At 33.5% G+C, this 17,272-nt stretch overlaps 2 protein-coding genes across 2 annotated transcripts; both read right to left on the reverse strand.

Moving 5' to 3' along the window:
* Positions 1-6,322: 6,322 nt before the first annotated feature.
* LOC113497328 (zinc finger protein 277) lies at positions 6,323-10,432 on the reverse strand. The gene is made up of 2 exons (XM_026876838.1): positions 9,949-10,432; positions 6,323-8,926 (listed from the first exon to the last, which is right to left on the reverse strand). Exons 1-2 carry the CDS (start codon positions 10,196-10,198, stop codon positions 7,887-7,889), a joined length of 1,290 nt encoding a protein of 429 aa, XP_026732639.1. The 5' UTR covers positions 10,199-10,432; the 3' UTR covers positions 6,323-7,886.
* Positions 10,433-10,579: 147 nt separating this feature from the next.
* Positions 10,580-17,219, reverse strand: LOC113497327. Its single transcript, XM_026876837.1, has one exon. The coding sequence runs from the start codon at positions 16,099-16,101 to the stop codon at positions 10,969-10,971; it is 5,133 nt and encodes a 1,710-aa protein (XP_026732638.1). The 5' UTR covers positions 16,102-17,219; the 3' UTR covers positions 10,580-10,968.
* Between the last annotated feature and the right edge of the window lie 53 nt (positions 17,220-17,272).

Raw genomic sequence — 17,272 nt, forward strand, 5'->3', positions numbered from 1 at the left:
TTTGTTATATATTTGATTCGATTCTTTGACCATTGACTTACAACCAATCACAGCGCTAATACATCATATTTGACTGACGATTTTTATTTTTTTCTACTGATGAGTGCCCAAAGCTCCGGGTTTGATCTCATTGTAATATTAAGGGAAACCTTTTAGATAGGTGTCTTTGTTCAATCGAACTTATCCTACTAGATACAGCGCAGATTTAAATTAACATTTTATTAATCTTAAGACACCGAACCTGAACCTGTAATCGCCAACTTGCAACGTACAATCATAGTTATCAAAGTTACTTTGAGAGAGACCTATGTCCAGTAGTAATACATTTATAGCCTGGTATTTTTATATAAATGAAATTAGATATAATCTCGCTAAAAGCCTCATTTACCACCAATTACTGAAATCTCATCTGCTCCTTTTTTCTTCAACTAAGTGTATTAATCCTTACACGTAAAGCTAATATTATTTTGGACCAGCACTCATTGGGGTCGAAGTTGACCTAAGTAATTGGCAAAACTTCCCAATCATTATATAATTCAGGAAAGAAAAATATCTTTAAACAAAGACATCACTTTAATTGGAGTAATGCTTCGTTTCAACTGGTTATCCAAGTCAGAAGAAAAACGAGCCATCTTTTACTCAATAATATAATTAGCAAAATTTTTGGGCAATTCTTAGGTCTCGACGGAAAAAGATACATAACAAAGATTTTGCTAACTAAATTCGTACACGAAAAACCTATTTAGAACCATTTATCAAATGAACCCTTTTAAATTTGCTTGTTGGAAGTTCGAACCGCAAAAATGAGGTCACATTTGGAATAAATAGCGTATACAATTTTATTTTCCCATATACTGCTTTTTCCAGATGTAAAAAATGTGATCCTTTCGTGTCCTTTATGGTACTGATAGGACCCTTAATTTGTACAACATTTACAGGCAACTGAAAGCTTTATTATCATAATACATCACTGTAAATTGTTTGATGGGTTACCCACATGGCGCCGTGTGCAAAAACGGATGGTTTTTAATCCAGTAGAAGAAGAAAAAATCTCTCTGCCTATTCTCTTTCCCAAAAAGTTAGTGCCAGCTTTTAGTGTTATCCAGTGCATTTGAGAAAATCTTTTACATGTAGAATATTCAAATTTCTGAAACTGACTTCTGCGGTACTAAGTCATTGACTTTGTACATCACGCAGGAGACTAAAGTCATTAAGTATGGACTTGAATGGCCTATTGCTCCAGTGGTTAATGTTTAGGGTTCGATACCGTCCCAGGACAAATGTTAGTGTGTTGAACGTGTTCCTTTGTTATTTGTCGTTGTGTAATTATCTATTGTACTATCGTACTATCTAGTGCCCGCGACTCCGTCCTTGTGGACTTCAGTTACAATCCCCACCCATTCCAAAAAATGTTTAAAACTCGCCTGTCCTGTCTATCTGTTTGCCAAATCTCATTAAAATCGTGAACTGGTTTTAATAGTTTTCAGTATTTTGGCGTGAAAGGCAGATAGACAGAGTTACTTTTTCATTTATATATGTTAGTATGGATAATGTACTCAACCTTTGCTTAGTTTAAAACTAGATAGCGTTGTGTGAAAATTGTAGAATATTATAGTATTACTTGCGTAGCCAAGTTTATGAAGAGAATTTTAGTTGGCTCCTATCAAAGCGTGTAGCAAAAAAACTTCTATTGTTACGATCATTTGTCTTTGTTAAAGATCCCTGAACGAAAAACATAATCATTAATCTTGTTGTCTCATTATAGTGGTCACTTGGTGTCACTAGATGTAGTGTGAATACCCTGATTCCTAGAAAAAAGTGACACAGTTTTACTTTATGTAATTAGGTCTTTATAGTACCATTTTAGGACGTGCCTCTGTACATATAACTTTAATTAAAATAGATGAGATAGCTTTTAGGTAAGATAAATAGGGTAGGACATAGCACACGAATGCAGCTTGACCTATGGGCAAAGATCGTCACCCACTGGACGCCAGAGGAAGGACATCGTCGCCCTGGTCCTCCGCGGCGAAAGTAATGCAAACATGAAATCGCAAAAGATAGAGAGCTCTGTTTTGAAAAGTAGATGCCTTTGCCCACTTGTGGGAGCTAAAACAGTGTGTTTAAAAAGATAAAGAAATCCCCTAAAATTATGACTGAAATAACAGCTTGGATCAAAGGTGTTTTTTTTAAGATTGGATGGAACTTATCAAACACCCTTATCAATTGTTTAAAGTTAATTGGTACCAATCTTTTTTAAACCCCAAAAATATACATGGATCAACCTCAAACCAAAATCTGAACAGCTCAAGTCAGTCACATACTTTCATATTATACTTTTTTGTATTCCTTTCTTTTCAAGTTTGTCGAGATTCAGGTTAATACGTACAAGAAAAGTACGACCCCTAATATATTGAGATTTAGGGATCGCAGTTATCGTGGCCTTTAGTAACCTTCGAGCCAACTGAAATACATATAGCCACGGTGAAGTCAAATAAGTAGAATCAACCGTGGAATCATTGATACCCTCTGATTAAAGGTTTTCTCTAATCTATTTAACTTATTCTGTGGCTTTTGACTGTATGTAATGCTGCTATCTGTAATGTTATTTCCAACCAGAAACGCGCAAAAAGAGGAGTTTATGGCTGTACAGCTCCCGAACGGATTGAGTGATTTCAATTAAGTTTGTTTTGTTTTTAAGGTGATAGTGCGAGTTGTGGCATTTACATGTTTGTAGAACCCACACGATACAAGGATTAAATTCTTTAGTGCAGTCGTTTTTTTTTAAATATCATAATGTACATCATATATTTATATTTCTTATTTGAAGAAAAGAACCCTAAAGGGAGACAGTTTGTTTTCACAGAATATTCATTTTAATAATACTATTTTATACTATACCTACCAGATACGTAATAACTAATAAGGTGTAGTTATATACCTTGGGACTAAATGCACATTAAATTTAAACCTCAATCAGCATCAGTGTTGGCGACAATCCAAATATTCAAGGCTTAGCACAAATATCAAACTAACGAACGTTACGTAACCTGGAGATTTCGCTTATTATGAGACCTGTAAAGTTTGTCAATTTGTGTTCAAGTGTTACCTAGTTAAAAGGTAGTTTAGTTTTAAATTTAATTAACTTGTTGGCTATTTTTAACATTGTTATGCAGATTATTTTTTAGGTTTCGTATCAAAAGATTAAAAAGGAACCTCTTTACTTAAGCTCCGCTGTCAGTAAGTCAGTCTGCCACCAATCTGTATCTCACGAACCATAGCTCTACAGTTGACAGTTTCACCGATTATGTGATTCTGTTTTAACAAATAAAGAAATTAAGTAGCGACGTTTAGGCTACAAATAAATTTGTTGGACTTTACTTATACCTGTATGTAAATAAACTACTTTGGAACACTTGTATCCGTTTGAACAAATGAGTGCCTACGCTACATCACAATACCCATCCCATTTCTTTCAACGAAAGATTGGTTCCATAATATGTTGCTATCTCTTTTACTCGCACCAAGTTCAAGGGCATCCCAGATATAGAATATGGATGTGGCTGAGGCGTAAATAGAAATAGGAAAACAATGATCATGTGGATTGATTCAGTCTGATCGATCATTAATCTTGGCTTCTTACGAAGAAATTCTCTTTACTTTTTCCATTCATAACTTTCGCCTATTTTGTTTTTGTTGTGGATAACGGCGCCGCCAAGACTCAAAAGTTCTTCTCCCACCTTTGAAAATAATATAATTTTGTCTCATTAGAACAGTCGTCGTGTAGTGCGCTGGCACTCTAGGTCTGCAATTATCACTATTTTCTGAATGGGGAAATATCAAATGACTCTTTTCGCTTTGGGTCAAGCAGGTGTCAAACTTTTACTGACTAAAACCCACTGTTTCTTCCGTTGCCCGTCGTTCACGCGGGATGCGAAAGATGTTGCACAGCGGTTCTAGTTTAGGCAGCAGTTAAAAGCTTCTCCCACGAGAAATGGGAGTCCATGAGGATACCCTCTCGTCAAACCAAAAAAAAACTGACTGCTTCAGCCAGAGCAAAGACAAAAGCTAAATATATTAGCAACGTTCTCTAAGGGCACCCCTTTTTCTTGTTCAGTCGGGAAAATCCTCATGGACACCCACTCCCTCGGGGGAAGAAATGGGTAGTGTCAGACTCTTACTGACTAAACCTGAAACGCCGTGCTACGACATCCGCGTTTTTGTGTCGGTGTATAGCAATGCCTTGCAATCCTTCATACACTAAGGGCGCCTCTGAAAGATTAGTCTTTTCCGGACTAATGCCAACTTTCAATTCAAAAACGACGTTAATCCACAACGTGATTTCAGTTTTTATAAAAAACACCCCGAAAGAAATTAAATCTGCGTAAATAAAACACGAGATGAGAACTTAACGCTTTTTAGGATGAAGAATTAATTTCATAAAAGTTTGGCCATTAATTAAAAAGGTTTCGAGGATAACGGATCCTTCGCCACTTATCAAGTAAATTAGTAAAATGTGGTTTCTTTAATAAAAGTTTTGTTTATAATCAATCTCTTTGCTTGTTTGGAACAATATTCGAAAGGTCAAGCGAAGTAGTTGTGAATAGCTTAAACTAAAACTTAACCGTACCTACGTTTTCCAAGGAACACGTCGTAATTTTATATAGCAACGACGAATATTAGTATACAATACCTAACTAGAATAAGAATAATATGTCACACATAAAGTCGTTTAAAAACGACAAGAATCCTGAATTGCCTTAAATTTCATTTCATTTCAATGATCCCGAAGTTCCCTTGCAAAGCCTCGTCTTACCTAGAAAGACAGAGAAAACTCGATCCGTAAACCAAAAATCATTTACTCAAATTAGGCAACTACCTGAGTAGAACAGTAGAAGTATTAATCGATTCGTCTTCGCCATCTAAGTGCTTTCACTGCGGGAGAAGAAATGGAGCAACAAACCCCCCAGCCGCAAGCTTTCTTTCCGTTTACAATATGACCTCAAAAACGTAGATAACTCCTTAACCCAAATAATTTGCCCATAACCCATTTCTAATCCCTATTGTATTCAGAAACAAAGATTTAATTCATTGGGATTGCCATTTGCGAAGCCAATTGCCGTTGTTTATATAATTTTATAGCCAGTTTGTGCCCTTTATTATCTGGAAGTAGCATATTGCGTTGTCATTAAGATATAAAACGAGTAAACGAAGGGCCTCTCATCACCTCTTAGAGTAATATTATAAGCGGGTGTGAAAGAGACGCCACGCTTACTGTGTAAAGCGATGTCACGCTTCCACATCTGCAATCTTGACGATGAGGCAGTAGGGATGGTATATAATTTCATTTTCTATGGCATTATTCTTAAAAATATTTCGATGATAAAAGTAAGTAGAAAATATGGGTATTCTGTTCATTTAAGTAAGTTACTAATAATGAAATTCGAAATGTTGACAGCAAATTAGCGATGAGATAACATTAGGACAAATGCTTACGAGAAGTAAATATCAGTTGTTGTCCGACCGTCTTTAGACCACTCAATTTCATCGCTTAATTCGGAGATAAACTCTAAGTAACTCAACATTAATTAAAAAAATAACTGTACTTCAACAATAGCCAGAATTTATTTTCATATTACATAGACATTGTGATATAAACAAGGATCATCCCTGGATTTGAATTGAAAAGGAACTTAATCCGCTACTTTGGTCGACGCGGTCTAAACGCGATTTATTTTTATTACGCTATTTAAATTTCAATGTCGTGTTGTTGCTATAAGTACTTACGAATATAAATCCCCGTCAGATACTTAAGCATTTCAGACTGGACCTTTTTAATGTGTTTGTATAATCATAAGTAGGTTCCAACTAATATCAGGGCCCAAATTCTGCTATTGACTAGTGGTTAATGAACCTGACTGCTATACCGTAGGTTCGGTTCTGTGGGTTCGGTTTTGTGATGCATTTCGCATGATCATTTCTTCTGTATCTGAGTGTAAATTATCTATATTATGTATGTATTTAGAAATATGTAAGTATGTTTATAAGTTGTCTAGTACTCATAATACAAGCTCTGCTTAGTTTGAGACTAGATGGCGTTGTGTGAAAGTTGTGGAATATTATTATTTACAATGGCTGATGCAGGAATGGCAATTGGATTAAATTTGACAGTATTCGCATTCTTCTAAACATTATTGCTAACACACTAATTGGTAATTCATTGTATTGACCGTGAGTGTTCGCCTCGTACTGAATTCTGAAAACTGCTAAAGGAGAATACGAATTACGTCATTTAAATCTGAAACGCAAAAATAAAAGACAATTTCAGTAAATTTCATTTATTTCCAAAAATCCTACTTGGTTTCCTCTCCATTATTGCATGGCTTTTAACATAAAATACTATGTCAGAGGTAAGTACTACATGTATGTAGGTATTGCACTTTTATACTTCAGAATCATCTGAGTAGGTTCTGTCAAATCTTCGTTAAGAAAAACAATACCAGGTATTAAACATAATTAAGTTAGGATAATACGTTACACATTCCATTTATAGCCATGACCGTTTATGAACTAACTTTTTGACAGGCTTCTTTAGCAATATTTATTAATTTAATAGCGGTTTACTCATTTTGTGTAATCGCTGCCGCATTAGCAAATCATTAAGGACTTCGGTTGGTTTCGAAACTTGTCGGGCCATCCATATACTATAATTACGCGTGAGTAAACCGTTATTAAATAAAATAATTACCCGCCTCACGAAAGTTATATCAACTTTAACAATATTGAACCAAACGTGAGCGCAGCACATTGGTCTGATTTAAGGCTGAATAGAAATAAAACTGCGGTATGCTTTCAGAAGTTTGCTTCTAAATCCAAATAACTGTTTGTATTTCGTTTTACTACCACAAAAAACATCGAATATTGCTGAGATTGTCTATCTTATTACTTTTAAAGAGCTTGTTACACATCTTTGCTAACAATTATATATATTGAATATACTTAAAAACAATGTCTTCTTTACGGAAAACTCATTACACTCCGGTAAATTTAATAAAGTGCTACCTAAAATGCGTATTTATTAATACTATAATAATTCATAAACAATAAATATTCAAAATAAATCTTATTCTGACGGTAACAATAGGAAGAGTATTATTATTTAATAATAAATAGAATTAGGCACTGCCAACATTGGCCAATGTTATGGTATTCACAACCATTTACAAACATTTGCATATTGGTACCATATTGCTGTTTTGATACAGGACTGATATTGATGTTGCCAATCTCTTAGTCAAATACAAATTTACAATAGCTACAGGTAATAATTTCAGTAGGTACTTATGTTGTGGATATAAAGTATTACCAAAGTTCCAATCATGTAGGTTCTTAACAAAAGATTGTCAATATTGTATGAATGTTCTAAAAACTCAGTTTAAAATAAAACGATGTAACAACAACAAAATATTGGCTACTTAAATATGCCACTGAAATATTTGACTTGAATTATTTTGTAATAAGTCACACCAAGATTATTTCCCTTTTTTAGTATTATTATAATTTATATAACACTAAAGCTAAGTGTTTTTTTTTAATATGTACCAATTTGCTTAGACGAAAACAGTTTGCCTTAATTGAATCCTCAACTTTAGTGTAAACATTATGGGAACTTTAAATACCTATGTATGTCTATTATTCATTCACAGTCCACTAATGCAGACCGTGGTTTCACTCTCTTTCTGGTCCGTTTCACAGGATTTATATCAGCATCCATTGTTATAAAAACCCATGAGTTTTCTCAAGAATTGTGCTATCAAAAGCCAAATTATTTTCCCAGAGACAAGCTACTTTAAAACTTTTGACCTTATCAATTAAGTTTATATTACTCAGTCATTAAGTACAGCCATTGCCATTTCTTTAGATATACTGTCCGACATATTATTTTCAACTTCTTGATCATCAGTAGACCACCAGCTCTCGTCATCATCTTGTATAAAACACAGGAACAAATCATCTTCGTAAGTTGGAAAGTAGTATTCAGGTTGGTCCCACTTCTCCTTACATAGAACCCAATGTTTCATTTCTTTTACATGTTTCTCCAAATTCTTCGAGTCATCAAATTTAAGCTCACAACCTAAACACTGCTTCATATGTATCTGACGGCGTATGTAGTTGACAATCTTGACTTTATGATAAAAATCCATGTTCTCTGTCGCTTTTGCAAAGGAAAACTCGTGTTGTTGAACCATATGCTCTAAAATTTTGTCATATTCTTTTTCTGTGTGATCACATAAAAGACATGTTATTGCTGGACCATTCTCTTCTGTCCACTCTGACCAGTCTGGATCGCTGTCAGGGTTAGATTCGTTTTCAAAGTCTTTAGGTTTTCTTGCGTTTAGGGACTTGTTTAATCTGTAATGTTGTTTAGGCCATTGCCTGTCACCTATGTAATTAACTAGAAAGTACTTATCATACTCTTTGTTCTCAGGGTTGATTCTCTTGTGTCCTTTCTTCCGCATGTGTTCCTTCAGAATTGTGCGGTCTTTGAAGTTGCCTTCACAAAATATACATTGTAAGTTTTCTAACTTTGTAGCAATAGTGTTTATTAATTCATCTATGAATATAAGGTTGTCGGGTTTAGCAATATGGAAGTTGTGTTTTTCATATAAATGACTGAGATAGCTTGCTCTGGTTGTTGTTGATACATTCCGGCAGAAGAGGCATTCCCTGACATAGTTTCTGTCCTCTCGTTCGAATTGATGTCTTTCCAATAATTTCTCTAGTTTTGTATGCTGCAGGTTGGTACGAAGCTCTTTATCTTCAGGGGAAGCATCGCTTAGCAAATAATATTCTTCATCCTTAGATTTTGTACCGTCAGGCTTGCTGTCAAGTAACATTGTCGAACAGAAATAGGGTAGACTTTCATCTGAAATTGAGAAGAATGTAAAATTTATTTATTTATTGCTTAATCGTTTTTTACGTTGTTTAGGAGTCATTAACACAGTAATATCAGTAATTTAGTAATTGATTGGTGTGAGTTCTTTTACAATAAGACTTAAGTTATTTGCTTATTATTTCAAATAGACAGGGTTACTAGTAACTCAGTGTTTTTGCTCTAGAATATGATACAGGGATTTTAAACATTTTATGATTATTTTAATATAAACATCTAATTTTGTCCCTTGTAACACACAAAAATGGCTTGTTCAATGTTGTTCATCCTAGTGTTTAAAGTAGATAACAACCTACAAAATGAGTAACTTGAGATAATAATATACAACCTAAAAAAACACTGTAGCACTAAGCTAACAAATTACTTCTAAAAGTTCCTCATTTAAATTCACTATCAGGAATAAAGTATTGATATTTTATCAAATAAAAATGTGAATTTTTGTTTCTGTTCAACCATGCATATTTTCAATTCTTAACTGTGATCTGTACATGGATATATGATGTGCATTAGTCAGTCAATGATTTCATAATTCAAGTGAATAAACATGTCAGACAGTCGGCAACAGAAGATGGTAAACAAATTGTTTTTCAACTTAATTGTTGCAAATTTTTGATATCATTTTCAGGCCCTCAAGATACAAGCTCCAGCTTAGTTTGGGGACCACTGTTGATGAATGTTGTAAAAATTGTAACTGTGAAACAATACCTATTCTTATTCAGTGACATCATATAAGATTGGTTGCTCAATTAATTTATTTCGATGGAATTAACATCAAATGATTGATTATTAATGATAACAATTGTTGTATATTTAATAAATAGTCTTTGAAACAGACAATTAATTAATTATAGGTTATTTTAGTAATCTTTAACCAAGATAAGGTGATGTCTTTCAAATACCAGCATATACAGGTACCCTATATTTAACTTGGTTTTGACCTATTTGAATGAGAAAGCCGTGATCAGTATGGTTAATAAAGATATATATATACTAACCTTTAAACCTTAAGCGCCAATATCGCAAATATTCTTTCAAATCCGCAATTTGATTGACATCAGCAATAACCAAACGATGTTCCATAAACAAATGAGTTAATAATTGCTTCTCATTCGACGGTAATGTAAATTTATCCTCACATAGAACACAGGTACACTCAAATGATTCTTCGCTTTTGAAAATCGATGGAACTTCGGCTTTCTGATGGAGGGTTAGCGGTCCGAAGAACTCTTTTTCCTTTACAGACATTATCAATGGCAGATTAATAATACTTTTACCTGAATATTTATTACTATACAGCAGATATTAGAATACGGTAATACTTAAAGTAATTACAGTCTTTTATTCCAGTAACAAACTGAGCAAGTAAATATTATAACAATGGTCACAGATATATGACAGTTTAAGACACCACACTCCATAGATTATACACATCCCAGACTTTGACAGTTCTATATCGACAACTGCTTATCGATTACTTCTGATTAATGTTGACTTAGATTATTGATATTAAAATACATCACTCACTTAAGACACTGATAAAAGTAGCTGCAAATGACTGTAATAAAAGAGACACACAGTTTGAGACAGTTTAATTTTTAGATTATAGCTGCAAGCTTTACAAGCTTCATCAGTAAAAATAATAAAAGAAGCTAAGCTATTCTCACCTACATAATATTTTAGTTAAATAAGTACGTTTTGCTGGGTATTGTAGTCGCGCCGTTTGTTTAAGACATTTGGATGTGTTTGGCAAAATAAAAACGATTTTGTGCGATTGACTTAAAATGGGTAGATTAATTAAACTTAAAAAAAACACAACAAAATTAATTCTGTTTTATTGCTAATCATGAAGTACAGAGTATGTACCAACTTAAAAGTATTGCAAAGCTCGAAACTAATTCCTCACTTAAATTTCCGCAGATAGCAAGGTAACTACTTAACTACTATAATTTTTTGCCAACCATGCCTATTTATTAACCAAGGTGTTATGAATAGTAAGAATAGTTACTGTTCATCTTTTAATAACTGGATGCAAAGTGCGTTATCTGACCTTTCGCGAGAAAATAATTACTTCGCTGTATGTTCGGTGCAGTCTTCTGAAATATAAACTCCTTAACGTCTTGTATATCTTTTACGTCAAAAACTATTTCTATAAGATTCTTGAAATGATTATTGGCATACTGGTTTTGCCTGAAAAACATGATCGGAGTGAACCCTGCATTATCTTCAGTCATACATATATCCCTAAACTTGTCTTTGCCTAACAAATTATATATAGTTTCGAAATAATCATAGTTGTTCATTTGAGCAGCAAAATGTGCTGGAATTTCTTTTCGAAAGTTTTCGACTGAAAATATTCTAGTAAGTTGTTCGAGACTGAGCCCCATAAGGTGATGTGAGATAATCTTTATTACGAATTTCATGCTCATAACGTGAGATGCTGTGAAGTCGTCACATTCTCCTAAAACAGTAAACACCTCAACAATAAAATCTTTGTAACACGCAATTTCATTTAAAAGGATTGATACAGTTGTCATATATAAATTTCTAATTGTGCTCAATGCTAGCATTAAATGGTTATGCTTACAAAAAAACAATTTTTGGATCTTTAATTCATCAACACGTTTTACGATTTCAAATATATCATTTAATAAATCTACTTGGTTCGATGCCACAAGGGAACATAATACACAGCCTCTTTGACTGTATTTCATTAACAAAGCGATAAAATCATCTACATTGTTTTTGTTAATAGCTTTTCTAGTGCATTTTAATAAAAACGTTGCTGTAGTATTATAGTGTTCGTCGATCAAGATATGTAGTGCTGTATTCGGTAAACTATTCTGAGACAAAAGTATTCCAAGTACTGTTGAGGAATGATCACCATCTATTATGAAATCAAGTAGTTGTGGAACTTTGATCAGCTTACTGTTAAAAAACCTTCGCATACCTGCCACGTGAAGGCAAATATAATTAATTAAACACTTCAACATAGAACAAGTACTAGAACCGTCCTTCAGTTTATCACAAATGAATTCTGTTGCGAAATATTCGGCGTAAGTTAAATGTACAAATTTGGGTTCTTTAGTAATCGTACTACATTCAACGATACCTGTCTTTTCTTTTCCAGACTTTATACTGTCGATAAAAACAGATACTTCTTGAATTTCTTCTTTCGAAAATAAATCTGGTATGTCATGATTATTGAAAAGCTCGTATGCTCCGAATTTCTTATGAGAATCTAAAAATATTTGGTGTTCTTTCTGTATATAATCATCCATATTATAGATATGCGAAAAATAATGCATGTCCTTGGGGTCCATACTATGTTTCTGATTGCCGAAACGAATCTTATAAAATTTTCTATCAACGAAAAACTCATAGAGTGTACAAATATTAGAAATGTCATTTAAAAAGTCACTTTGTGCGTCAGATAATTTAGCAGCTTCACTATCACTAGTTTGTTTGAAATATATGACTTGGAAATAGTCTTGAAAAATATCTGCAATCATATGAAGATGTAACGGTATACTGGTAAAGCTAATACCTACACCTACTCCTATAGAAGATGTGATTGCACGATAAAATGTATAGACGTAACTGCTTGCTTTGAGAAAATCATCACCGTCGAGTTTAAGCGGAGCACACCATATTTGTCGAAGCAAATGCTCTTGTTCAAAACCATATAGTGGTTGCAAAGTAAAAGAAAATGTGCCCAAAGCGTTTTCCAATTGACTAAGAACATTTTGATATGGCCTCGTTGTTACCCATAAATGCGCGAGCTTAGAAGATTTCAGGGTGATCAGCATTTTTAGGACCACGTCCGTGTATTCTGGACAGATTTCGTCAAATCCGTCAAATAGAAGAGCTAATTGTCCATTGTTATAACAATAGTTAAAAAAATGAACACCCACATCATCTAGATCATCTTTATTATTACCATCTGACCCGCCATCTAGGTAAACTTTGTTGACGTTATTGATAAATGTTCGGTTTCTAAGGTTTTCCGAAAACGAGCAATTGTATTTTGTATTTCCAATCGTTACTATTCGTGCTTTTATATCTATGGCACTATATAGAAATAAAATAACTTCTTTAATAGTGATTACAATATCTTCCTTCTCCCATTTATATAGTAAGTGAATATGTTCCACTAAATTTATTTTTGTTATCCACATACTTGGAAACTTATTCTTTGTTTGGATCGCTAGATGAGTCAATAAGGTTGTTTTTCCCATACCCGGCTCAGCAGTAATTATAACGACCTTATCATTGACATCCTTTATCGTTTCTGGTTGTAAAATATAATCAGTGCGTGTCTCTTTGTCGATGTATTTTTGTAAAGTTGTTATATTCCCGCGAGACTTCAGCCAGATGTTGCCCCTGCCATTAGCTTCGCGACTAAACCAATGGACATTACGATCTTCGTACTTTTTACAATTATCGTCAAATATCTTTTCGCAATCTGACATTATTACTATATCTTGATGCGCCTGTAATGGGGTATTTTCCGGTCCACAGTCATTTATAAAATGTACTTCAGCAAAATCTGGGTTTCTCATACCTAAAGTAATGCAACGGCATATGCTTCGTGTTATGTAGCAGGAAACCATTTCAGGAGATTCTCCTATGGTTACGGTCTCCCGATTCGCAATGCGACGAATTATTTGAGGTTTTAGTTTTTTTAAGACTTCAGAGTTGATGGGTAATTTATGTCCTTGAAAAATAAGCTCTCCTTGTTCAATAATACTTCCCCGCGTTTTCTTGGAATAGTCTAAAAATCTAAGTTTATCATCACGTTTTATAATGACGTTTTCTCTTAGAGTTTGTTTTATTTCTTCTATATCGTTTGTTATTATTATAATTTTACTTCGAAATGCATCAGTCACTGCTTTTAGCTTGTGAGCCAAAGCTTTACTATGTTGATAAACTAATACCAACACGTATATATTTATTACTTTTAACTCTGTTTTAACAGCTTCTAAATCGTTATCAGTTATATGAGTATTTAGTTCTAAAAACATATTAGTGACAGATAAATTTTCTTCAAAGTATTGTTTCAATTTAATACTTGTTAATGAGACTTCATCCGATTGAAGGACATTTATTCTTATATTACTTTGTATAAAGGTATGGACATTAAGTGCTTTAATTGCAGAAGATTTAAAACTAGCTCTAAGACTTTCCAGGTTTTTGATGTAAATAAAGTCCAAGGTAGTCAAAAGTGTGTTATTCTGTATGTTCTTTATAGTTTCTTTAAAACATTGTGTCGATTTATTGTAATATGGTACGTTTTGAGGTTGTTGCCACCATTTAAGAACCTTGTCGTGCATTTTGAAGAAAACTGCTTCACATTTTATTCCTTGAGTTTGTTTACGTGAATTACAAACTTCTTGGATTTCTTTTCGCAAAATGGATTCTATTTGATCTTCTTTTGCTTGATTCGTAAAAAACTTTAGTTTAGCTAAAAAGTCTCTAATAATTTCTAAATCTATCTTTTCATTAATCAAACACAGTTTTGGAAAACGTAGAATATTAAATTCAAACCTATATTGCTCTAGGTCGTTTTCTTTATCCTGCAAGAGTTCAAGTAAATTTAGACTGTGCCCAGGCAAACTAGTTTTGTTAAGATTAAATTTTAACATTTTAGTTTCGTCGTCAAATATAAGAAGGTTTCCAACTAAGCCCCCTATTAAATGTGGTTCTAGATCATTTTGTTGTAAGATGCTGCCTTCATTGAAACTGCGCTCATTAATTTCAATGACAGATATCAAATCTTTTTTGTCAGCAGTTTTAAAAAGGTGACAGAATTTAGTACATAACATATGAAGTAACTTGTGCTTCTTTTTTTCTTTCAGATTAAATGATACGTTTCCAAAATTTGAAGGCAGTTTTAAACTTAGTGTTTCTATATGTTTGTTCTTTTTTAGCTCATTTATTATCGTCTGTTTTATTGACACTAAAAGTTTATCATTTGAGCTTAAAAATGTTTTCCTAAATTTCCAAAGTTTTGTTTGCTCATCCTGTATTAATATGTCGCGTGCCACGAAAACGTGATAAATTTTGATCACGTCGTCAGCCATTATACTATCACATTTCTCTTTGGCAATGAATTTCGCTAATTTTTTGGCCAACGATACAGCTCGAGTTTCGACGACAGACTGTAATATTTTTTCCAAGTCTTGGTCATCATATTGGAAATGGAATACTTTTCCGTTTCCGCATGTTTCAATAAAGAACGCTTCATCACAATGTTCTATTTCTCTTTTTTTGGCAAAGTTTTCTGTGGCAGATGTGTATAAGATAAATTCACAATCATTTAACGTCGTTCCTTTAAATATGACATCATTAATTTCAGAATCGAATTTCCCTTTGATTTCTAAATAGCTGTCAAAATATTTCTGAACGCAAAAGTCTTCATTTTTCTTAAACATGTCACTAACTTTCAATTTATCATTGATAGGATTTTTATGTTTAGCTTGCAAGAATATTGTTTTCGATGCTTGACCACGTCGTTTGTACTGAAAAACTATGTCATCGAAAGCGCCAAGACCATCAATATTCGTTCCTAAATAAAATTCTTCGAGGTCTTTGTCGACCTCTGCTCTGAGTAGGATAAGAGTTAGAAGTTTTGTTTCATAAAAATATCCACTAATTCCTGACGAACCTATTCGTTTCAGATATTGAGCTTGTGCTGTAACCGTGTCGTCGTTTAATTCCTTTTTTTGTAGTTTTAAAATTTCTTTCGGTTCCCGATTAAAAACACGTTTTTTCTTAAGATCGTTTACATTGTCTTCTTTTTTATTCGTCGAATTATTTACCGTGTGATGAATTAAAAGGTTGTAAATCTCTTTTGAATGTTGTCGCGCTACATCAGCTGCTGTTTGTCCCTTACTATTTTCGAGGTACACATTTGCGCCGCGGCTTAAGAGAAATGACACTATTTCTGTTTCTGCTTTCAAAACGGCTATATGCAATGGCGTATTACCGTTATCATTGGCATCGACCGCATTAATATCTGCACCTCTTTCTAAATGTTTAATTATTTTCTCCTGCTTTTCATATGGTGTCTTATTCTTTCTTATAACATTGAAAAGCCGTCCGTTGTTAAGAAGTTTCTCTTCATCAACAGCTTCGTTAGTTTGTGACATACTTAGGTACTTCTTTCAAAAAACTTCTCCTTACGGATACCTTTATTATTCTAGTAATTTCTGTTTTGACGCTGAAGGAGGAGAAATCTATTCTATAATAATTTGCTTGTTCTATTGTTTTTAGCTTTATAATAAACAAGTTAACTATATATCCCAGATTTACAATTTATGCCTTAAGGAATATTTATGTCAAGCAAGTCGTAAGCATTCCTTTTACTACTTGTGACAAAACTCGACGGAAAATTGACAGTTTAAAAAAATGGCAGGTATTATTAGCACAAAGAGACTGACATGTGTGTATACTTTATGTTACGAGCAAATAATTAGAACTTACTGATAAATCGTTTTCGTCAATCAATTCTTATGTTTGTCAAAACTGAATTATATATATTAAAAATTGCCGTCACTCTTTAGTAAACTATAAACACTCACAATATAAACACTGTAGGTAATAATTATCACTAAATAGTTATCTAGATATATTACGATGATATCATTTTATCGACATTTAGGTGTACACGTTTGGAAGTCCACTCTTCCATTGCCTCAAAGGTACACTTTTAGCGATAAGATAGCGATTGCACTCGTTGCCTCTAGCAATATTTTAATTTTGTACGAAGAAGCGAGATAGCTATAATACTCCATTTGTGTAAAATGTCAAACAATCTTCAAATGTCTTTTTGGCTGAAAACTTCGTTTGACAATAAATGCGACTTAACAAATTTAAAACAAGAAGAAGGATTACTGTTAGTATAGTGGAAATTGGCACTATTCCTATTCTCCTTTTCAGCATAATTATTGGAAATTCAGAGTGGGGTGGAACACTCACTATCAATATAATGAATTTCTTATTATTTAGTAGTATTAACTATTGTGTTTCATTCATTCATTTTGACTGCACGGATAGCCGAGTTGTTGAGGTCACCACAACAAATCCAATGAGCGCGACGCGCGACGTGTCGCGGGTTCGATGTCTGCGTAGAATAAACATTTGTGCGATTCACGAATGATTGTCTAGAGTCTGGGTGCTTTTGTGCATGTGACTTGCATGTTCGTAAAATCCCCGAGACGAAAATAATATAAAAACAAGAATTTTCAGTTCAGCGACTGTCATAACACCCACGCCTTGAGCACAGATAAAAAAATAAACAGTTGTAAATAAAATGCATTT

Source organism: Trichoplusia ni, chromosome 9, assembly GCF_003590095.1.
Source record: "Trichoplusia ni isolate ovarian cell line Hi5 chromosome 9, tn1, whole genome shotgun sequence".
In the NCBI taxonomy this organism is placed as follows: Eukaryota; Metazoa; Arthropoda; class Insecta; order Lepidoptera; family Noctuidae; genus Trichoplusia; species Trichoplusia ni.